Genomic DNA, 22153 nt, shown 5'->3' on the forward strand with positions numbered 1-22153 from the left:
CCTCGGCGCGGCAGCGCGGGTCCCGCCCCGGCCACGCCCCTGCTGTCCCCGCACGGCCACGCCCCTGCTGTCCCCGCACGGCGCGCTCCTGGGCGGCCCCGCCGCTGGGCCCCTTGGCGCCCGGTCCCGCCCTCTCTCTTAGCCCGGGCTCCCTCCGCGGCAGCCGGTGCCCAGCCTTCGGCCCACCGGCTCGGGAAGACCGCAGTTCTGTGTCCTTACAAGGAGGCCGTTCCTTGCCCACAAAGAGGCTTGTCTCCGGGCAGGCAAGCTTCAGAGTCTGTGAGGCCTGAAGCTCAGCCTTGTTTTTTGGCCAGGTTACGGGGACGGGGAAGAGCTATTTCTTATTACTTAAGAAAATAATTTCAAAATTCCAAATGCAGAATTCCTGGAGAGCCTCCCCGGGCCTGGGCCCGAAGCCTAAGACTCGCAGTATATCCGCTCCTGAGGGCTCGGGTGGGTCCTCCTGTGCTGGAGCCCTGCGTTTAGGTGCTCCCGGGGACGTCCGGAGACCCGCGCCTCTCACCTAGGGTGGGCTCCATTGTCTTCTAGGCTTTCGTCGCCTGGTGAGTGCTGGGCCAGCGGATCCTAGCAAGGCACGTTAGGAGTAAACGAAGGCTTTTCTGTGGAACCGTTTCTAATTAATGCTGTTTCTGAACACCTATGTTGGTTGTGATGGCATTTGCCTGGGATGTACCACCTTTGTTGGGGATCAGACAGCGACATTAAGTGTCCTTTGGCTTCTAGGGGGTTTGCTTGCCACGTGCAGAAATGACTCCTTGTGTCTTCTCGTTTCTGGAGATTGCCTTGCACGATTCTGTTCACACGAAGGGACATTATTAGAAACTTTTTTGTGTTACTGTGGAGCCCTGGATGCTAGACATCAAATGAAAAAACTACCTGGAATCTAATCAAGCTGATTGAGGCTTGAATTAAGCCTGTTTTTATCTGCCTCCCCCTCCGCCTTGTATTGCTGTTGTTAGTCACTCAGTCGTGCCCGACTCTTTGTGACCCCATGGACTGCAGCCCACCAGGCACCTTTGTCCATGAAATTTTCCAGGCGAGGATACTGGAGTGGCTTGCCATTTCTTTCTCCAGGGGATCTTCCCAACCTAGGGATCGAACCCGGCTCTCCTGCACTGCAGGCAGATTCTCTACCGAGTGAGCTACAAGGGAAGCCCATAGCTGTTAGTATATCAATTGCTTTTTATTGATATATTTTGATGAATATCTTACTTTAAATACCACATAGCCACTATTTCAGAATGTTAACATCCCCGTAGCTATGGCAGTACATTATTTCAGCACTCAGATTTGTTTATAAAATTTATTTTTAGCCATAAAATTCCTTAAAAACAAGCCTAAACTTTATATTGCTCTTGTTAAATGTTAACTGGGGTAATAATGGTGAAACAAAAAGGAAATAAATGCAGCAGGACTGTATTTCAAAGAGATACTCTGTAGTAGCTTAAGATAAGAAACCCTTAAGTCAGAGTTGATGCAGTTACATTTAAATGTTTCATTTAGTATTTTATAAAGTTCTTGCAATTGTTTCCTTATATTCTGTGAATTTATTTTTATATTAGTCACTTGGTTTTGTAAACATACAAGGAAAATGAATGAAAATGTTCAAAGAGTAAACTGGACTATAACAGAGAAACAGTACTTTTCTGTTGCCAATATTGGCATGATGGATTTGTGAAGGACTTCCCTTTGGACTAGGTCCACTGTAGATGGTGTCCAGGACTAATGTTAGTGGGTAAATTGTATTGTTCCCCAAAGGGCTATTTGCTTCCTTCAAACCTGGCAAACCATTATCAACTGTGAGCCTCATCAAGGACACTGGTGATATTTAAAGATTACTAGTTTTCTGTGTATATTTTAGTATTGTAGACTGCAATTCCAAATTGACTTGCATTTAGTGTATCATTTTGCACTGTTAATCTATAATTCATTGCCGGAGCATACCAGGGAGACAGTGTTGTGAATTGTACAGTGGTAAGCTACTTGCTGAGACCATGCTTTGTGTTTTTCACGTGTACAATTGTATTTAAAATCAAGCAAGGCTTAGTTTTTGCCTGATTTTCTTTGAAAATATGGATTTGTTGTCTGAGGGTTGCAGTGGATGACATTTTGATTCAGTACTAATATGTTTGCTGCTGCTACCAAGAGCTTTGTCAAACAAGTTGGAGATGGAGGGAGATTAGTTCCTGTTCCAAGCCTCAGCGAGGCTGACAAATACCAACCTCTAAGTCTGGTGGTAAAAAAGAAGCGATGTTTTCTGTTTCCTAGATACAAATTTACCTCAACACCTTTTACACTGAAAGATATTCTTCTAGGAGACAGAGAAATTTCAGCTGGTAAGTTTCAATGTTTGTTTGCGAGTGATTACTCTTTCACGTATATTATTCGTAATCTAAATGTAGGTTGTCTGTGCTACTTACGTTCGTAATATTTACACATTTTCATTGATGAAAGCAACTTTTATTACTGTAGAAGTAATAATGTTAACAATGCTTAATGTTTGTATAGTATCAAATCTCTTACTGACTGAATAATTTCAAATGTATTTTATAAGCTTATTGTGTAATTTAATTTTAGTTATTCTATAAGTTGTTTCAATCAGATTGGTTTAGAATATGGCATAATAATATATTCATTTATAGAATGGGGCTGTTATTCAGTCTTACCCATCTCACATGGTTAAATGAGATTAAATTAATTTGCGTTTATTTTTTAATTCTCTTATTATGGTTGGTAAGCTGAAATGTATTAACAGTCTAGTTTAGAAAGTAAATTGACATTTTGCCAAACTTTTCTTATAAACACTTGTTTTTCTTTCAACTAGTCATTGGATTTTGATGCTTAAGTGTTCTGTTGGCTGAAAGAAAATTTGAGTTCGTTTAAAGTACTCTGGATATTTATTTCTCTTGTTAAATTAATTGAATTGCTCTTTTTCATCTTGATTTGAGATGGTGCCATTCTCAACATTTGGGTAATCAAGTTTTAAATGATAAATTAATATATTGCTCTATATTTACATTAGATGAATTCGAGACATTTAAAATATTGATTTCTTTTTTTAAAGGTATTTCATCTTATCAGCTACTGAATTATGAAGATGAATCAGACGTCTCACTCTATGGAAGACGAGGCAACCATATTGTGAATGACGTTGGGATTAATGTTACTGGATCAGATTCCATTGCAGTAAAAGCTTCATTTGGTGTAGTAACCAAACATGAAGTGGAAGTATCAACATTACTCAAGGAAATTACTACACGGTCAGTATAATAATCCTTAATATACTTCCATGTTTTCTTTAAACATTTTAATTATATAAACTTCATTACAAAGTGTTTAAAACATTCCAATTATATTTTACTAGAGTAATTTGTTTGATTTATTTGAAATACTATAAATTTGTCATATACTCAAACTTTGGATAAGGGTAGATATCCAAAATTATTTGGTTTAAACAAAATTTAATTGTGCTGCCAGATCGCTTTGGCTTTGCACACATTTGCTAAATTATAAGACTACAAGACTTCAAGAATCTGCTTGCAATAAATACATTAAAAGTTTCCTCCAACAGACTCCTCTAGAACACATGTTTTAACGAAATTGGAGAGGCAGATTATTAAATTTCTCTTGAGCATACTTTCTTATTTGTATTAGGACTGCCTTGATTTACTTTTAATTAAGGTGGATCATGAATAGTAACACATGATAAGCAAAAGTATACTTGATTATACATAGTTAGATGATACAGATTCTTGTGAATGTCTGTCTTCTTGATTTTAGAAAAATTAATTTTGACCACAGTTTGATACGTCAGTCAAGGAGCAGCAGAAAGGCAGTGTTGTGTGTGGTCATGGAAAGCATCCGAACCACACGGCAGTGCTCACTGTCTGTGCACGCTGGAATTCGTGGGGAAGCCATGAGGGTAAACCATTAGACTCATTGGATTTCTCTTACTCAAAAGCTGCAATGGGAATTTAAGTATTCAAGAGCCTTGTGTATTTTGTCAAATGTTGAAATTAAAGAGCTGCAATTGTATATAGGATTTTGCACAGTAATGGTTTTGTTTTAGAATATGAAGAAAGAAATCCAAGAAAATTTGAATTATAAACATGTAAAATAATGTAAAAAAACACTAATCCTTGTGAAATGTGCACAATGGAGTCCTTCAGAGTACTGTTTAAATGCTGTTTTAAGAATGCAAACTGAGTGTGTTTATTTAACTCTTTGATTTTATTTTTAAGTGATAGAGTGTATACTTGAATTTTAAAAGTTGTTTGTTTTTATATTAATTTTTCTAAAATAACATTGTCAATGGCCAAACATGCTTCATTCAATGTTAAGTCCTTTAAAAAAATCTTGAAAAGTTATTTGTGTTTAGTTTTTAGCTGAATTATGACATTATTTCTCATTGCCATTCAGCTAATAATGACACATAATGATGATTTGTTTTATTAAAATGAATTTTTAGAAAGAATAGTGATAATCTTTTCAAGTCTTTGCAAATGAAGTGGCTGCATTTAAGTGCCCACCAAATTGTTTAATATTGGATCATTTTGGGGGCATGAACTGAATGAAACATTTACTTAATTGTTGATGATTGCTTTGGAAAGCTGCTGAAAGCTCTGGGGGCTTTGAAACAGTGGACACAGTAGGCTAAAAACAAATGTAGCCCTTAAAGGCAGTGGATTTGCAGTTGAAAGGAAAAGGTTCCTATGACCCAAAGCATCACCATTGTGGTAGCACCAGTCATTGGCTTGGATACAAAGTAAATGAGAAAGTAATAAGTATTTCCTAATATAGATCAGGAGTCCCCACTGGATCCTTTATTTGAACCTCCGCTATAAACAGTTGAATTCAAGCAGGATAGTTCTTTACTTGGGGGGTGGAAGAGTTTGTTTTTTGTAGGATTGTAGGGAATGTTTTGTTTCTCCAAAACTATATCCTTTACATGCTATACTCCTTAACATTGTTGTTTAATTTATTTAATATAGTTTCATTTTATGGATGAACAGAATCCCAAGGGAAGGGACAAAGCTATTGTTTTTCCAGCACATACAACCATAGCTTTCAGTGTTTTTGAACTCTTCATTTACTTGGATGGTGCCTTTGGTGAGTGAATGATTTATGTGAAACACTGAAATTATTATAGTGAGAATCTCTGTCTCTGTCTCTCCCTGAGTGTCTAGTGATGAAGAGTGATGCTGTCAGCACTGTCGATATTATGCTTGGGTGAAATGACTGGGAAAGACCCAACAGTCCCTCCTTCCCCATAACCTCATCCCTGTTTCTTGGGGAAAGCTGTAGACTTCCCAACACCCCACTTCCTGTTGAGAGCTAGAATGCAATCCACTGGCAAAGTATTTCCTTGACTAACATGGGAAAATAAAAAATAACCTTCTAATAGGTAGTTTTTGGGCTTCCCAGGTGGCATTAGTGATAAAGAACCTGCCCACCATTGCAGGAGACATTAAGAGACACGGGTTCTATCCCTGGGTCAGGAAGATCCCCTGGAGGAGGGCTTGGCCACCCACTCCAGTATTCTGGCCTGGAGACTACCATGGACAGAGGAGCCTGGTAGGCTGCAGTCCATGAGGTCACAAAGAGTCGAACACAACTGAAGTGATTTAGAATTCAAGCAGGTAGTTATTGAAGATGGCAAACAGAGGAGGTATACACAGGAGGATGCTACAAAATGTCAGGGCACCCAAGCTGGCATAAGACAGCCTTTCTTCAGGTTTTCCTTTCATAGACCCAGCTCTCCTGACCCTGGACTACCTAAAACCTTAAAGGTACAAATACTTCCCTAAAACCGACATCTTATATAATACTGCAGTTCAGGTCCCTTTAAATTTCTACATTGAATCAAGTTTTAATATTAGGAGACCAATCAGCTCAAGTCTAGGTATAACCCAAGGATTAGGCAAGGGAGCCCCTTAGCCATGGCCATTTATAAACATTTTTGTTGTTTTTTATTTCCTTTAAAATTTTTATTTTGTATTGGAGTACAGCTGATTAACAATATTTCCATAGTTTCAGGTGGACAGCCAAAGGCTAGGTATGCATGTATCCATTCTCCCCCAAACTCCCCTCCCATCCTGTCTGTCACATGACATTGAAAAGTCTTCCCTGTGCTCTGCAGGAGGATCTTGTTGGTAATTCGTTCTAAATACAACAGAGTATACATGTCCATCCCAAACTGTCTTAACTCTCCTTCCTCCCATTCTTCCCCACCACTCCCCCGGCAACCATAAGTCCATATAAACATTTTTATCAACATTTTTAGACCTGTGTTTGTTTTTGCAGTTCTGTTGGAAGAGAGAATGAGGAGTCAAAAAACAAAACAAAACCTGTTAAGTAAATTTTGTTTCGGACACTAAAGGGTATAAGTTTTTACAATTATATTGATCATTAGAGGATAAACTGATATAACTGATAATGTCCATCAGAATCTAAAATTACATATATCTTAGTCTTATTTAAACTTTTAGAAATTTATCATACACATATACTTACACATATGTGAAATGACATGCATAAAGATAGTTCGAATAGTAGAAGACTAGAAATAACCTTAAGATGGAGGGACTGAAAGTTTTTAAAAATTTTTAAAACTTTTTAAAAAATTAAAAAGCTTAATGTCTAAGATTTACAAAACTAAATGAGTTTAGAAGAAATTCAAGTAAACTTTCAAGTAATGTTTTGCCAGTTTGTAGCATTTCTACTTCTGCAGCAGCATCCAGGGGTATCCAAGCACACTGTATTAAAGTTTAAAATAGCATTGAGTCTTTTGGGACACCTTCTATTTCATTACCTGCTTATTAATTCCTAGATCACCATGTTGGCCGGAATTATGAAAATATCTTTTAATACAGGTATTTAGCATAGAGGTAAATCATCAGAAAATGAAAGCACCATTAGAGTTAATAAGAAATGCGACACGGACCCAATAGAAGTAGATAATAACATACTTGCTCTGTTTATGACCCCAGACATGCTAATATGCTAATAAGTAATGCTTGCAAAGAATTGGAATGACATGTGTTTTTCACCAGTTTTGGTTTAAATTGATTGCCAATAATGACAGTGATATAGTAGGGAGGAAGAATCCTTCAAAACCTGACAATGCTACAGCAGTCTGTTCTTAAATATAAATTTCACATGTGTGTACGTATATCTGTAGGATAAATTTCTAGAAGTGTAAATAAGACTAAAATATATGTAATTTTAAATTCTGATGGATGTATCAATTCTATCAGTTTATACTTCTAATGATCAGTATAATTGTAAAAACCTGTACCCTTTAGTGAAATAAGGTACATCCACACAATAGAATACTGTGAAGCTGTTAAGAATTAGCACTAAAGATACTTCTGACATGGAATAATCTCTATGATATTTTAAAGAGATGTATATCTGTTAATCTTGGAACCTAAAATTTTACATATGTACATACTTTACATACATATGTACACAGCCTTTATGCCTGTGAAATATATGGAGTATTTCTGTAAGTACACACAACAGGAGTTACCCCTGGGGTATAAAGCTGAAGCTGGGGTCAGTGAAGATTCTTATTTATCATTGTATCCTCTTTTTGTACTCTTTGAATTTTATACCATGTAAATGCTACCTTTTCTAAAAATATGTGAAATTTAACTTAAAAAATAAAGTGAATGGCATGTGCCAGAATTCAACTACAATTGAAACTCCCAATAAAATATGAGTTGTTCAGATCATAACATCTTCTAAAAAATTTTTTTTATAGACCTTTGTGTCACGTCAGTGTCAAAAGGAGGATTTGAAAGGGAAGAAACGGCAACATTTGCACTGCTCTACAGATTGAGAAATATACTATTTGAAAGAAGTATGTTCATTGAAGATTTTGTTCCTTCTCAGATTAATACTTGAGGTTCTCTTTATTAATCTTGTCTTTAAGAATGTAAATGTAAAAGCCAAATTTCATGACTGATTGTTTAGATTTACACATAGTTATAAATACAGTCTGGCTATACATTTTTTTTATTTGACTTTTAACACATGTCTATTTTTATCCTTTTAGATAGAAGAGTGATGGACGCCATTTCTCGTTCACAGCTTTACTTAGATGATCTTTTTTCTGACTATTATGACAAACCTCTCAGCATGAGTGATATTTCACTCAAAGAAGGTACTCACATCCGTGTTAACTTACTTAATCACAACATTCCAAAAGGACCTTGCATACTCTGTGGAATGGGGAACTTTAAAAGGGAGACAGTTTACGGGTGTTTTCAGTGCTCTGTGGATGGGCAGAAGTACGTGCGACTTCATGCAGTTCCTTGTTTTGATATTTGGCACAAGAGAATGAAATAAAATGGAAAATGAATGTACCTTGATGGTGTTTTGGGTGCAGCTGTGCCACACACCTTTCCAAAATTATCTTGGTTCACTTTGATGAATTGTAGCAAATTAAAGAGGGAGAGGAATGAGAAATTAACCTTTCTGGGCATCATTTTTCCCATTTATAAAGTGGAGATGATAACAGTGTCTACTTCAGAAATTGTCATGAAGATTAATAATATTGTTTATATTGGAAAAGCTTACATATAAAATTCAGACATTCCTTCATAAAATCTGCCAGTTGCATATACTTTGGAACTTAGTCTACCATTTTACATACAAACTTTCAAGATATGTTTTATTTTTAATTGACTTTTAATTCAATATTTGAGGATGACAGGAATGTACAAGTGGCAACTTTTTGATGCTTTAACTGTTGCCCTAGGTCTGGTAAAATGAGAAAAATGTGTTAATAATTTAATGTAATCCTAAATGTTTAATTGTGGTATCAAATTAAAAGCACACTGAGCTCAGCATGGGGTTTTGTGTACATAGTTAAGTGTGACTGATAGTAGTAATGGGCTGCCATTCAGTGATGTAGGTATATATGAGCGCACCAGCTTTGTCTTTATAAGAACTCACTACTGTCATTTTAAAGTTAAAGCAGCTGGGACACATTTACTTCTCTTCTTTGAAAGTGTTTGAAACATTTAACATACTTTGTTCTCAGAGACGTTTTTCATCTACTCTGTAAGACGTATGAAATTTTTTTCATACACAAACCTAAATAATTGGCTCAGCTGGTAAAGAATCTGCCTGCAATGTGGGAGATCTGGGTTCTATCCCTGGGTTGGGAAGATCCCGTGGAGAAGGGAAAGGTTACCCACTCCAGTATTCTGGCCTGGAGAATTTCATGGACTGTATAGTCCATGGGGTTGCAAAGAGTCGGACACAACTGAGTGACTTGCACTTGCACTTAGTTGCATTATTAAAATAGTTATAGAAGTACTGTTAAAATTCCAGAACTCAAAGTATATAGTACAGCAGTCACTACTAAGCATATGCCAATGAAGGTGTTAGGCAATTGTGTAAATATGAAATATTTACTTGTTTACTGTATGTATGTAGAAGGGTTAAGATTTTATTTATTTAAACGTGAGTAGTTTTCAAGTGAATTTCCATATTCATATGACATCATCTATGATTTTTTAAAGCATAAGTTTAACAGTACTTGGTATGAAAACAATGGGATAGAAAGGTTAGAATTAGAAACAGTATCATAGAATAATTTCCAGTATAGCTTTCAAGACATTTTTGTTTTGCAGAGTATATAATTCAGATGCGAATATGAGTATACTGATCAGAAAAGGCTCTAGTGACTTTTTTTATATGGATATAGACATGGGGACAGTTTCTAAATCAAAGTATAATATTGTGTTATCAACTTAAGTTTACTACTGAGCAGGGTTTTCTGAGTGAAGTAAAGGGATGAAAGTTGAAGATTGAGTTAAGTGAGGAGGAAGTATAAAACTGGGTTATGAGAATGAAGAAGTATTGGGAGACAGGAAAAGATAGTAAATGTTTTTATTTCGTGAATTGTCTAGCTCTGTGCTACACATATGTGATAATTCACTAACCTAGTGGGATTTGTGTTGCCCTTATGCTTTATTTTTTTAAGACTTTTTTTTTGATGTGGAATATTTTTAAAGTCTATATTGAATTTGTTACAACATTGTTTCTGTTTTATGTTTTGGTTTTTTTGACCAAGAAGCATGTGGGATCTTAGGTCCCCGACCAAGGATCGAACCCCCACACTTCCCATTGGAAGGCAAAATTCTAACCACTGAATGGCCAGGAAAGTCCCCTTATACTTTTAAATTGTAGGATTTCTAGCAGTATATATATTAAAGATGTTAAAAGATAATCAATAAACAGTGGTTTGGAAAGAGTAAGTTTCATAAAATGGAAAAAACTGTCTTAAACTTACTTAGGACTGATGCTAAAGCTGAAACTCCAATACTTTGGCCACCTCATGCGACGAGTTGACTCACTGGAAAAGACTCTGATGCTGGGAAGGACTGGGGGCGGGAGGAGAAGGGGACGACAGAGAATGAGATGGCTGGATGGCATCACCGACTCGATGGACATGAGTTTGAGTGAACTCTGGGAGTTGGTGATGGACAGGGAGGCCGGCGTGCTGTGATTCATGGGGTCGCGGAGAGTCGGACACGACTGAGTGACTGAACTGAACTGAACTACCGAAGCATACTTTTCTAGGGGCTTCCCTGGTGTCTCAGATGGTACAGAATCTGCCTGCAATGTGGGACACGTGGGTTTGATCCCTGGGTCAGGAAGATCCCCTGGAGAAGGAAATGGAAACCCATTCCAGTATTCTTGCCTGGAGAATTCCATGGAGAGAGGAACCTGGTGGGCTATACCCCATGGGGTCACAAAGAGTTGGACACGACTGAGCGATTAACACACATACACACAAGATTTTCTTTCTACATACACAGTGGGCAAATCTTACCTGATCCAATAAATATGTGTCCTTTCTTGGGTACAAGCATGATCTTCTACAGCATCTCTTACCTCTTATTCTCAACATGTTGGACCACAATGATTTGATGATGACACAAAATTGCCATGGCACTTTATATCCTCATTTAATATCCTCATGTATTCTCATGTGTAAAATAAGTTCTACACATCTATCAAAAATTTGGTGGCATACCAGTTTGTACTGTTCGCTCATGGTTAATAATAAGAACTTTGTGAAATGAAATGACATAGGATAGAAATACCCAGAGAAAGGGAGACTTAAGAAATGACATAGCATCAATTTAAAACTATCAAGACTAAAAGTTAGGGATGGTAGATATAAAGGCCGACGAGAAGGAAGAGGTGTAGCACATTCATAATGACGTCTGAGGGAGTGCACAAGTCAGAGCAGCACAGACTTTATGATGTGTGCTCTAAGACAGAGGCAAAAAGCCTTTGGTCTGATCAAGTCTGTTTCAAACATTAGCCACTGGAACAAATACCCAAGGCCAAAAGCTTGCACTTAAAGTACAGACACTGTGTTGAGGCTCTCTGTGGGACATATTATTACAACTAATACTTTTCTGCACGCATACTAAAGGAAGATTCCTTGGTCGTATGATTTTATTTTTGGCTGTGCCATGTGAAATGTGAGCCCATTTCTCCTGCAGTGGAAGCTCAAAAGAGTTTTAACCACTGGTCTACCAGGGAAGTCTGGTAGATTTTTATATCTTAATGTCTGTAATGCTATGAAATGTATAAAATAAGTGAAATGTTAATTCTTGGGTTCCTATTAAATATGTTTAAAACATTGGGTACTTTAAATATTAAAAATTGGGTATTTACATATCTATACATGCTGTTAAGATTAGGGTTGGGAAGAACTTGTAAATTATAACATAGGTGTCTTTCTATAACTTGAAGGGGAAAAAATTGCCTAATAGTATGCAGAGGTTGATTTCATGGTACTGCAATTCATGTTAACAGAATAAAGCAATAGGAAACACAATCATGCCTATTTTAAAGTTAAATTTTGCAAAAAAGCTTCATATTTATTATTCCAATATTACGTGTATTGAAGGATCAAAATATGTTCATGAGGGAAAAATAGAAAATACAACGCAGAGAAAAGTGACTTTATTTTATATCTAAAGTACAGTAAATAGCTAAGAAAATTTAGAAATAAAAATATGCTATAGTTCATCATGTTGATAGACATTGTATTCCTTAGAAGAAATGAAGCCATCACCATCATGGTCGTTCTTCTTAAAAAAATCCTCTAAAACTGCAGTCTGATATGACTTGTCACGTGGCTGCTCATCTTTTTCAAATTCCTTTTTCAGGTAATGACTTATCTAGAGGGCCAAAATGATATTTCTTTAATAAAAAAGATACCACAATACATTTCCAAAAACTTTGAGAAAACTTTTAAGAAACATATCTCAGACTACTTATATGTGGTACAAAAATTTTAAAGGCTATTTGAGGTTTTATTTTTTCAACCTTTGAAGCAATTTTCTGAAGAGAAACAGATCTTCAAATTAGCTTATGGATGTGAGAGTTGGACTGTGAAGAAAGCTGATCGCCGAAGAACGGATGCTTTTGAACTGTGGTGTTGGAGAAGACTCTTGAGAGTCCCTTGGACTGCAAGGAGATCCAACCAGTCCATTCTAAAGGAGATCAATCCTGGGTGTTCATTGGAAGGACTGATGCTAAAGCTGAAACTGCAATACTTTGGCCACCTCATGCGACGAGTTGACTCACTGGAAAAGACTCTGATGCTGGGAAAGGTTGGGGGTGGGAGGAGAAGGGGACGACAGAGAATGAGATGGCTGGATGGCATCACCAACTCTGTGGACATGAGTTTGGGTGAACTCTGGGAGTTGGTGATGGACAGGGAGGCCTGGCGTGCTGTGATTCACGGGGTCGCGGAGAGTCGGACACGACTAAGCGACTGAACTGAACTGAACTGAGGTTATAGATGGTTAATGGTATATACTCAGAGATTAACATCTGAATGTTAATGGCAACCTGTTCCACTGTACTTGCCTGGAGAATTCCGTGGACAGAGGAGCCTGGCGAGCTACAGTCCATGGGGTCACAAAGAGTCAAACGTGACTGAGCGACTGAGCATGCATGCACACACATGCTATACAATAGGTCCTTGTTTATTTTATATATAGTATTGTGTATCTGTTAATCCCAAATTCCCAATTTATCCTTTTCCCCTTTGGTAACCATAGTTTGTTTTCTATGTCTGTGAGTCTGTTTCTATTTTGTATCATTTTTTTAGATTCAGTATGTAAGTGATATTATATGATATTTGTCTTTCAGTTCATTTAGTATGATAATCTCTATGTCAACTTATGTTGCTGGAAATGGCATTATTGCATTCTTTTTTATGGCTAAGTAATATTCCATTGTATGTATGTATGTATACCACATCTTGATCCATTTACCTGTGAGTGGACATTTAGGGTGCTCAGTGTCTTGGATGTTGTAAATAGTGCTGCAGTGAACAGGGGTGCCTGTTAGCTTTTCAAATTATAGTTTTGTCTATATCTATGTCCAGGAATGGGATTGCTGGGTCACATGACTATTTTTAGAGTCATGATGCCTGTAGAGATTAGTTTGGTATTTTAATGACCCTCTTGCAGGGAGAAAGGAAATTAAACAGGTTAACTCCACTTCAACTTTGATATTAAAAAAGCATATTTTCTTCTTAGAATTTAATATTTTTGTAATTAGCTCTATAGAGAGATAAGAAAGCCTTCCTCAGTGATCAATGCAAAGAAATAGAGGAAAACAACAGAATAGGAAAAACAAGAGATCTCTTCAAGAAAATTAGAGATTCCAAGGGAACATTTCATGCAAAGATGGGCTCGATAAAGGACAGAAATGGTATGGACCTAACAGAAGCAGAAGATATTAAGAAGAGGTGGCAAGAACACACAGAAGAACTGTACAAAAAAGATCTTCATGACCAAGATAGTCACGATAACGTGATCACTGACCTAGAGCCAGACATCTTGGAATGTGAAGTCAAGTGGGCCTTAGAAAGCATCACTATGAACAAAGCTAGTGGAGGTGATGGAATTCCAGTCGAGCTATTTCAAATCTTGAAAGATGATGCTGTGAAAGTGCTGCACTCAATATGCCAGCAGATATGGAAAACTCAGCAGTGGCCACAGGACTGGAAAAGGTCAGTCTTCATTCCAATCCCAAAGAAAGGCAATGCCAAAGAATGCTCAAACTACCACACAGTTGCACTCATCTCACACGCTAGTAAAGTCATGCTCAAAATTCTCCAAGCCAGGCTTCAGCAATATGTGAACCGTGAACTCCCAGATGTTCAAGCAGGTTTTAGAAAAGGCAGAGGCACCAGAGATCAAATTGCCAACATCCGCTAGATCATCAAAAAAGCAAGAGAGTTCCAGAAAAACATCTATTTCTGCTTCATTGACTATGCCAAAGCCTTTGACTGTGTGGATCACAATAAACTGGAAAATTCTGAAAGAGATGGGCATACCAGACCACCTGACCTGCCTCTTGAGAAACCTGTATGCAGGTCAGGAAGCAACAGTCAGAACTGTACATGGAACAACAGACTGGTTCCAAATAGGAAAAGGAGTGCGTCAAGGCGGTATATTGTCACCTTGCTTATTTAACTTCTATGCAGAGTACATCATGAGGAACGCTGGGCTGGAAGAAGCACAAGCTGGAATCAAGATTGCCGGGAGAAATATCAATAACCTCAGATATGCAGATGACACTACCCTTATGGCAGAAAGTGAAGAGGAACTCAAAAGCCTCTTGATGAAAGTGAAAGAGGAGAGTGAAAAGGTTGGCTTGAAGCTCAACATTCAGAAAACAAAGATCATGGCATCTGGTCCCATCACTTCATGGGAAATAGATGGAAAAACAGTGGAAACAGTGTCAGACTTTATTTTTGGGGGCTCCAAAATCACTGCAGATGCTGATTGCAGCCATGAAATTAAAAGACGCTTGCTCCTTGGAAGGAAAGTTATGACCAACCTTGATAGTATATTAAAAAGCAGAGACATTACTTTGCCAACCAAGGTCCGTCTAGTCAAGGCTATGGTTTTTCCCGTGGTCATGTATGGATGTGAGAGTTGGACTGTGAAGAAGGCTGATCGCCGAAGAATGGATGCTTTTGAACTGTGGTGTTGGAGAAGACTCTTTAGAGTCCCTTGTACTGCAAGGAGATCCAACCAGTCCATTCTAAAGGAGATCAATCCTGGGTGTTCATTGGAAGGACTGATGCTAAAGCTGAAACTGCAATACTTTGGCCACCTCATGCGACGAGTTGACTCACTGGAAAAGACTCTGATGCTGGGAAAGGTTGGGGGTGGGAGGAGAAGGGGACGACAGAGAATGAGATGGCTGGATGGCATCACCAGCTGGATGGACATGAGTTTGAGTGAACTCTGGGAGTTGGTGATGGACAGGGAGGCCTGGCGTGCTGTGATTCATGGGGTTGCGCTGAGTCGGACACGACTGAGCGACTGAACTGAACTGACTGAATTAGCCCATGCTAGATAGAAGTAAACGTAATAGCTTTAACACAGATATCTTTAAGTGGTAATAAAAATTTAGATTGTACATATGAAATATGTTTGAATTACCTCAGTTTTAGAAAGTTGCCTGTCATTGTCCATGTCTATCTGTTTAAATGTTTCAACGCTTCGTGGTCCTTTGGTCACAGCATAAAGTTCAATCTCAAAAATCAATGTTGCATCAGGTGGAATCTTGCCTTCTGCTAAAGGTATGAATTTTAACAGTTTAACTTACATGAAGATAATGGTCAAATATTTATTCACAAATAGCCATGATAGCATTATGATTGTATTATTTCATATTTTTAAGAATTGGTTTCTAAACATTTCTTAGGAACACTTTTCTCATATGTTTTCAAAACAAGTAAGTTCTAAAGACTTAGGGGACCATTATTTCCTGATTAAATAGATATAAATCATGTAATTTTTAATAATTCCATTATATAATGCAGCAAGAAAGAGCTAGTGCAGAGAAGAAATTCACAGCCAGAAATATTTCAAAGACCAGTATCTTTTAGAAAATGATTTTGTTCAGTTATTTGGAAGTATGAATAAAATATATGTATTAATATACTGGTTTGTCAGATAGACAAAAAATACTGCAATAACAGAACAAACCAGTAACAATTTCATGAAGAAATTTCTAATCACAAAAAAACTCTTTTAAGTATTAAATAGTTCCCTTTAATAAAGTTAGCCAATTAAGTGATGTCACAGATGATTTTAGCAAGCTATGGCCTCTTCAGATGGCTATTCATACAAATGACCTGCAAAGGGTGGCTTTTGTCACCGCTACATTATAGTTACTCAAATATTTGTTGAATAAATGGTGTCTATCACTTATTTTAAAAAATGGCTAAGTTTGTTCTTTGATGGAAACTAATTTTTTAATGAAAAAGTGGAGGATTCTTGCTAAAATATTTATATAATTCAAAGAAAAAAGCTTGAAAGTTACAGTCAAAGGAAGTAGATCAGTCATCTCCAAACCAGGACACACAAAAATCTACCCATATATCACATGACTAATGTGACCATCCCAACCAACATACATTACCTAACTTTAGAGTAAAAGATTGAGTCAATGATAATTTTACAAGGTCCATCCCCATTCTGTCTCATTAAGATCTTTTTATGACAGAAGAATAATTTTTCCTGACGATATTTAAAAACAAATTCAAAATTCTTATGGAAAACTATTATAAGTTGAAGTTTCCCCCAAATTCAACTGTAAACATAGAATAAATTGCCAGTTAGTTTTATCTTACTAAAAAATGATAGTATAAAGAAGAGAAAAACATGCATTTACTATAGAATTACTTGTATTTAGAAGATCAAAAGACTTAGGAGTTAATGTAAAGAGTCTATACATACCACATGGACTGTTAAAGCACTAACAAATCATGCATTTCAAGACATGCAGAGGTGCTCTGTGACATTAGGCAAGAATATTGTGCAGAAGAAGCCTCCTTCAAGTACTACCTAAAATAAAGTTACAGCTTATGTTAGGTCTTAATAACAACTTATTTAGAAAAGCATATTCAATCAAGATATTGTGTGTTAAGCAGTTGCTTATGGTCTACACAGCAGCTTTTAAAATAATTGAATTCAAGCTATTAGTAAGTTATTATAAATAATACAGGTAAACTAGCAGTTAGTTACATTCCAAAGAATACACTTTTGTTGGGCTTCAGTTTCCTTACATGTAAGACGGAGGTTTTGGTGATATTGTTATACTAGTGAAATTCATTATTGAAGACACCTCAAACTGAGCATGAACTAACTTATTCATGTCAAATTTATACATTTTTGCCACAAGGGTCTAGCTTATTAATAGCTTAGGCTGCCTGGGTAGTCATTCATATCTAAGCATAAATTAGTTTACAATAAGGATAAAATTAGTAATCATTTGCCGTGTGGTAACAGGACCTAGTATGAGCACCAGTTGACAAGAGATGTGGGTGCTCTTGCAGCAGGCAGAATGCGCTCTTGTCTACAAGAGAGCAAGAGAAACTGAAAATGAGATTTAAGGAGGCTGAAAGGTGAACTCTGCCTGTATTAGTTTGTCTAGAATTGGGCTCAGTCTATGACAGCATTTTTAGGACAAGATTATATTCAATTTAACTTGTCTTCAATTCTCTCTCTCCTAGGCTCCTTTACAACTAAAATTAGGATACCTTAATTATGGTTTTGTGGGAGCTATTTTGATGGAACCAAATGAGTGGCAAAAAACTTTGAAAGTGAAGATGTAGTTATCTGGACTGTCTCTTTAGGAGTTTTAAATCTGAGTCTGATTTGTATCACTAACATCCCTCCAGTCCAAACTGGGGGCAGTGATCCTTTTTCCTGCTGGAAAGAACAGGCAAGGGAACCAGCTCTCTAATGAGTAAAACAACAGCCTTAAAGAGGGCGTGCCATAATGAAATATTGGGGTGTAAAGACAATATTTCGTTGTAGAAACCCTTAATTACTTTATATACTAAATAGTTCAAATATCTGGGGTTAAGAAGGACTCAAACTAAAATGAGGTGGTAAAAATTCTTTCTTTAGGGAATTCTCTGGTGGTCCAGTGGTTAAGAGCTTGCGTTTCTACTGCAGGGAGTACAGGGTTTGATCCCTCATCCAGGAACTAAGATTCTTGCAAACCATAGGGCACAGCCAAAAAAAAAAAAAAAATGTCTTTCTAGTTTACACACAGTAAAAGGAAGCAAGGACCCAACTGAGAATGCTAGAAACCAGCTCTCTGCCATACTGCCCATTTTCCCCCCTTTAAATTTTTTTTCTATTCTGCTCCACTTTTGTGTTTGGTAGTCGCTCAGTCGTGTCTGACTCTTTGTGACCCATGGACTGTAGCCTCCTCTGTCCATGGAATTCTTCAGGCAAGTATACTGGAGTGGGTTGCCATTCCCCAGGGGATCTTCCCAACCCAGGCATCGAACCCAGGTCTCCTGCACTGCAGGCAGACTCTTTACCATCTGAGCCTCCTGGGAAGCCCCACTTTAGTGATTTTTTAAAATTTAATTTTGGAAAAATTAATGCATGCCTTTGTCTGTCTGGTTTATTTTCAGTTAGCATAATACCCTCTAGGTCCATCTGTACTGTTGCACATGGCAAAACTTCTTTCCTTTATCCACTTATTTGTATTTTTCGGTGAGTGGGCCACTTGTTTATGAAGTTGCCCATTTCTAGGACAGGTCGTCATAATGTTTATACATGCTGCAAACATTTTCTTCATTTATCTGCTTAACCTAGGTTCTCATAGCTTACTCAAGGATTTTAAAAATAGTAATATACTGAAAGAAACTGTTCATTTTTATATATTTCAAAGCTTCTCCTGAATTTGGATAGTAGTGACTAATAGCTTGTTATGTTTCAGATGTTCTTTCTACAATGTTCCAATGCTGTCCTTTTACTTTAAAATCATATGTTCCAGTTTCCTGAGTTTTATGAATTTGACTTTGGTACTCCTTACAAAAAGTATTTTCTATAGACATTTATATAATAATTAATAAAATAACATACTTAAATGACTAAGGTAGAGTTTATAAAATATACACTGTAATTATGAATATTGCCACTGTGTGGAGTAAAGATCTCTGGCCAGAGACTTGTATTGCAACAATGGCTTAATTTCTCGATATGTAAAAAGAGAGCACTGGGCTGGACTGGATTCCATACAGCTGAAGTTTATTGGACCCTATATTCTATAATTATTTTCTCTATGATTTTTAATTTTTTTAGTAATTCAAAAATTTTAATTGTGGGAAAATACAATTAAAATAAATTTATCGTTGTAACCATTTTAAGTGTAGAGTTAGTTCAGTGGTGGTAAGTATATCCACGTTGCAACCAGTCTCTAGAACTATTTCATCTTGCAGAACTGAAACTCTACACCTATTAACAACTGCCTATATTCCACCCTCTCTCCCCTGGCTCTGGCAACCACCCTGCTCTTCCTGACTCTATGAATTTGACTATTCTAGGTACTTTATATAAGTGGGATCATACAGTATTGGTTTTTGTGTTGGCTTATTTCACTTAGCATAATGTATTCAAGGTTCATCCATGTTGTAGCATATATCAGAATTTCTTTCCTTTTAAGGCTGAATAATATTCCACTGAATGTATATACCACATTTTGTTTATTGATTCTTATGTCAATAGACATTTGGGTTATTTTCAGTTTTTGGCTATTTTGAATAATGCTGCTGTGAACATAGTTGTAACTATGAGTTACTCATAGTAACTTTGAGAGTCTGCTTTCAATTTTTTTGACTATATACCCAGAAGTCTATGATTTATTTTTACCATATTTTTACCTTACCATAGCCTTCCTTTCCATATGCAAATGAAGGAGGTATAATCAATTTTCGCTTCTCTCCAGGACACATATCCATCATCCCAATGTCTAGGCCTTTTATGACTTGTCCAACACCAAGAACAAACCATTTGGGGTGGCCTTCATTTTGTGTCCGGCTGTAATTAAAAACAGCACCTAGGTAAGTTGGTTTCAAGGAAAATAAAATCAAACTTTAAAATACAGCTGAGTATTTAGTTCCTATGCAAAACTGGAAACTTCTCTAACCATGTATTTTCCTATATTAAGACTCATCCTGAATCCCATAATGGGGTGTTTGGCTCAAACTTCCCTCAGAGGTTTGATTTGCCCAAAGCTAGTTATTAGGAGTCATCTCATTTTCTTTTTTCTTGTCATCTTTACAAAAACTATTCAACAGTTAACTTCTTAATGGATCTCCTGCCCCTAACTGCATAGTTTGTCCAAATAACTTATTTAACCATTCTGTGCATATTGTAAAAAAAATGGATGGTCCAGGTTTAGCCTCAAAAAGTCATTTGAATCACGATTAAAATTTGTATCTTTTCTTCTTATTAAATTTCTCTCTTTTCTTCTAAATGGAAAGAATTAACTTTCCCCAATCGTATTTTTATAGGGGTAGCACAGAAGGAGAAAAGACATTCTATCTCTGAGTAATAAAACATCAATCAAATCAGAGTAAGTAGTGGTGGGATGAGAGGGCAGGGCAGAAAGACACAGGGTCTGAAAATCACCAGAGAAAAGCCATTGTAGTGGCTTCTAGTAGTGGAAAGCGGGCTCCAGTCAGTAAATATTGGGTTTCTGAAGGCCAGATAAAGTATCTTACATAGTCCTCTGTAAGGAGGCTCCAACCCACAGCAAAGGAAAAGTGTGAACATTGTTACAAACAGTACCTTGACTTACTTCTATAGGCGGTGGTGAGGAGAGTGTATAGATGTAGTGTATTTTAAATAATTTCTTGGGCTAACATTTTCAGCAATTTAAAAAATATAATATTCCATATAATAGGGAAATATTCTGTCAAATCCTATTTTCCCCCTAGAAAGTTCAGAAAGGCTGAAACTCTTATTGTTCAAAATCAACCTCAAACAACGCAACAAATTAGGCTTCTGCTTGGTGGAGGGAGGTTAGATTTAGTGCAGCAACTTGGACTCGGGAGCTGTTCTCATCATATCCTACCTGCAGTAGAATTTCGAGCCGTCTTTAGCCAAGAAGCCGTCGTAATGGGCATTTAGCAGGTCTCCCTTTTTGCTTGTCTTAGAACAATTTTCTGGACGATGCAAAACTTCTATTTTCACTTCCTCTGTGCTCTCCTCTGCCTTTTGTCCCTGAGCAGCAAAAAGGCCCCACACGTAAAAGAAAACGATTAATCTAAATAAGAAATGCATGATTCCTGGATTCACCCCAGATGATCACTGCGTTCCCTCAAGCGTGTCAGATGCAGGGGGGTGGTAGCAGCTGTAGCCCATTTCCGACGCGTGGCAGGCAGGCATTGTCCTACGTCACAAAGGGCCAGGGGCGGGGTGAAGCGTAGCACCGCCCCTTTCCCCTGTGGCGAGCCCAGCCCTTGGAATTTTTGCCAGTTGGCTGCTGGCTGCACCCTTGTGGTACTCCGCGCTTTCACCGACTGTCCTCAGTCGCTAAGGCAACACTGTACTTTTGCACTGCATCTCCTTTCCAAGTCCTCATATTTACAACCGGTTTCCTCAGGGTTCGATAGTAAAGTTCACATTTTTTTTTTTTTAAACTGGCAAAAGACGAAATAAAAAGACTACGGTGGGAGGTTGTAATTAGGGATATACGATTGGGCGTGAAAGTCTTCTACTCAGATTCCTAGAGAACTGGTGCGCATCGGGAGAGACACTCTTGTTTCTGGGGTTTCCTTGAAGCGCCTTCTTAAGGTCAGAGTCATACATTAAGAGGTTTCAGGCTAAGCCACACACTAGTAAACAGGTGCCACTGCTCCCCCTGGTTAAAAGCCTTTCCGCAGAGCCGACTAGCGATTTGGGACCGGATACAGGTTTGCATTTTCTTTCCTTCCCCACTTGGGGTCGCCCTTGATTTGAGGGCTGTGAAAGTGCTGCACTCAATATGCCAGCAAACTTGGAAAACTCAGCAGGGGCCATAGGACTGGAAAAGGTCAGTTTTCATTCCAATCCCAAAGAAAGGCAATGCTAAAGAATGCTCAAACTACTGCACAATTGCACTTATCTCACACGCTAGCAAAGTTATGCTGAAAATTCTCCAAGCCAGGCTTCAACAGTATGTGACCTGTGAACTTCCAGATGTTCAAGCTGGTTTTAGAAAAGGCAGAGGAACCAGAGATCAAATTGCAAACATCTGTTGGATCTTCGAAAAAGCG

At 37.6% G+C, this 22153-nt stretch overlaps 2 protein-coding genes across 3 annotated transcripts; one reads left to right on the forward strand and one right to left on the reverse strand.

Annotated features, from left to right (window-relative positions):
• The first annotated feature begins 1375 nt into the window (after positions 1-1375).
• PJVK (pejvakin) lies at positions 1376-8607 on the forward strand. Its single transcript, XM_055398237.2, has 6 exons — positions 1376-2357; positions 3086-3281; positions 3802-3943; positions 5013-5130; positions 7787-7885; positions 8081-8607. Exons 1-6 carry the CDS (start codon positions 2147-2149, stop codon positions 8371-8373), a joined length of 1059 nt encoding a protein of 352 aa, XP_055254212.1. The 5' UTR covers positions 1376-2146; the 3' UTR covers positions 8374-8607.
• Positions 8608-11925: 3318 nt separating this feature from the next.
• FKBP7 (FKBP prolyl isomerase 7) lies at positions 11926-21285 on the reverse strand. 2 transcript variants are annotated; one of them, XM_055398593.2, is made up of 4 exons: positions 20971-21285; positions 19780-19931; positions 15528-15658; positions 11926-12236 (listed from the first exon to the last, which is right to left on the reverse strand). In XM_055398593.2, the coding sequence occupies exons 1-4, from the start codon at positions 21177-21179 to the stop codon at positions 12075-12077; spliced, it is 654 nt and encodes a 217-aa protein (XP_055254568.1). In that variant the 5' UTR covers positions 21180-21285; the 3' UTR covers positions 11926-12074. The 2 variants fall into 2 exon arrangements, with proteins under 2 accessions (XP_055254568.1, XP_055254567.1); XM_055398592.2 differs by having other exon boundaries at positions 11930-12236; positions 15528-15661.
• Between the last annotated feature and the right edge of the window lie 868 nt (positions 21286-22153).

This window comes from Moschus berezovskii, chromosome 2, assembly GCF_049115385.1.
Source record: "Moschus berezovskii isolate FMDL1 chromosome 2, NW_MosBer_1.0, whole genome shotgun sequence".
NCBI lineage: Eukaryota > Metazoa > Chordata > Mammalia > Artiodactyla > Moschidae > Moschus > Moschus berezovskii.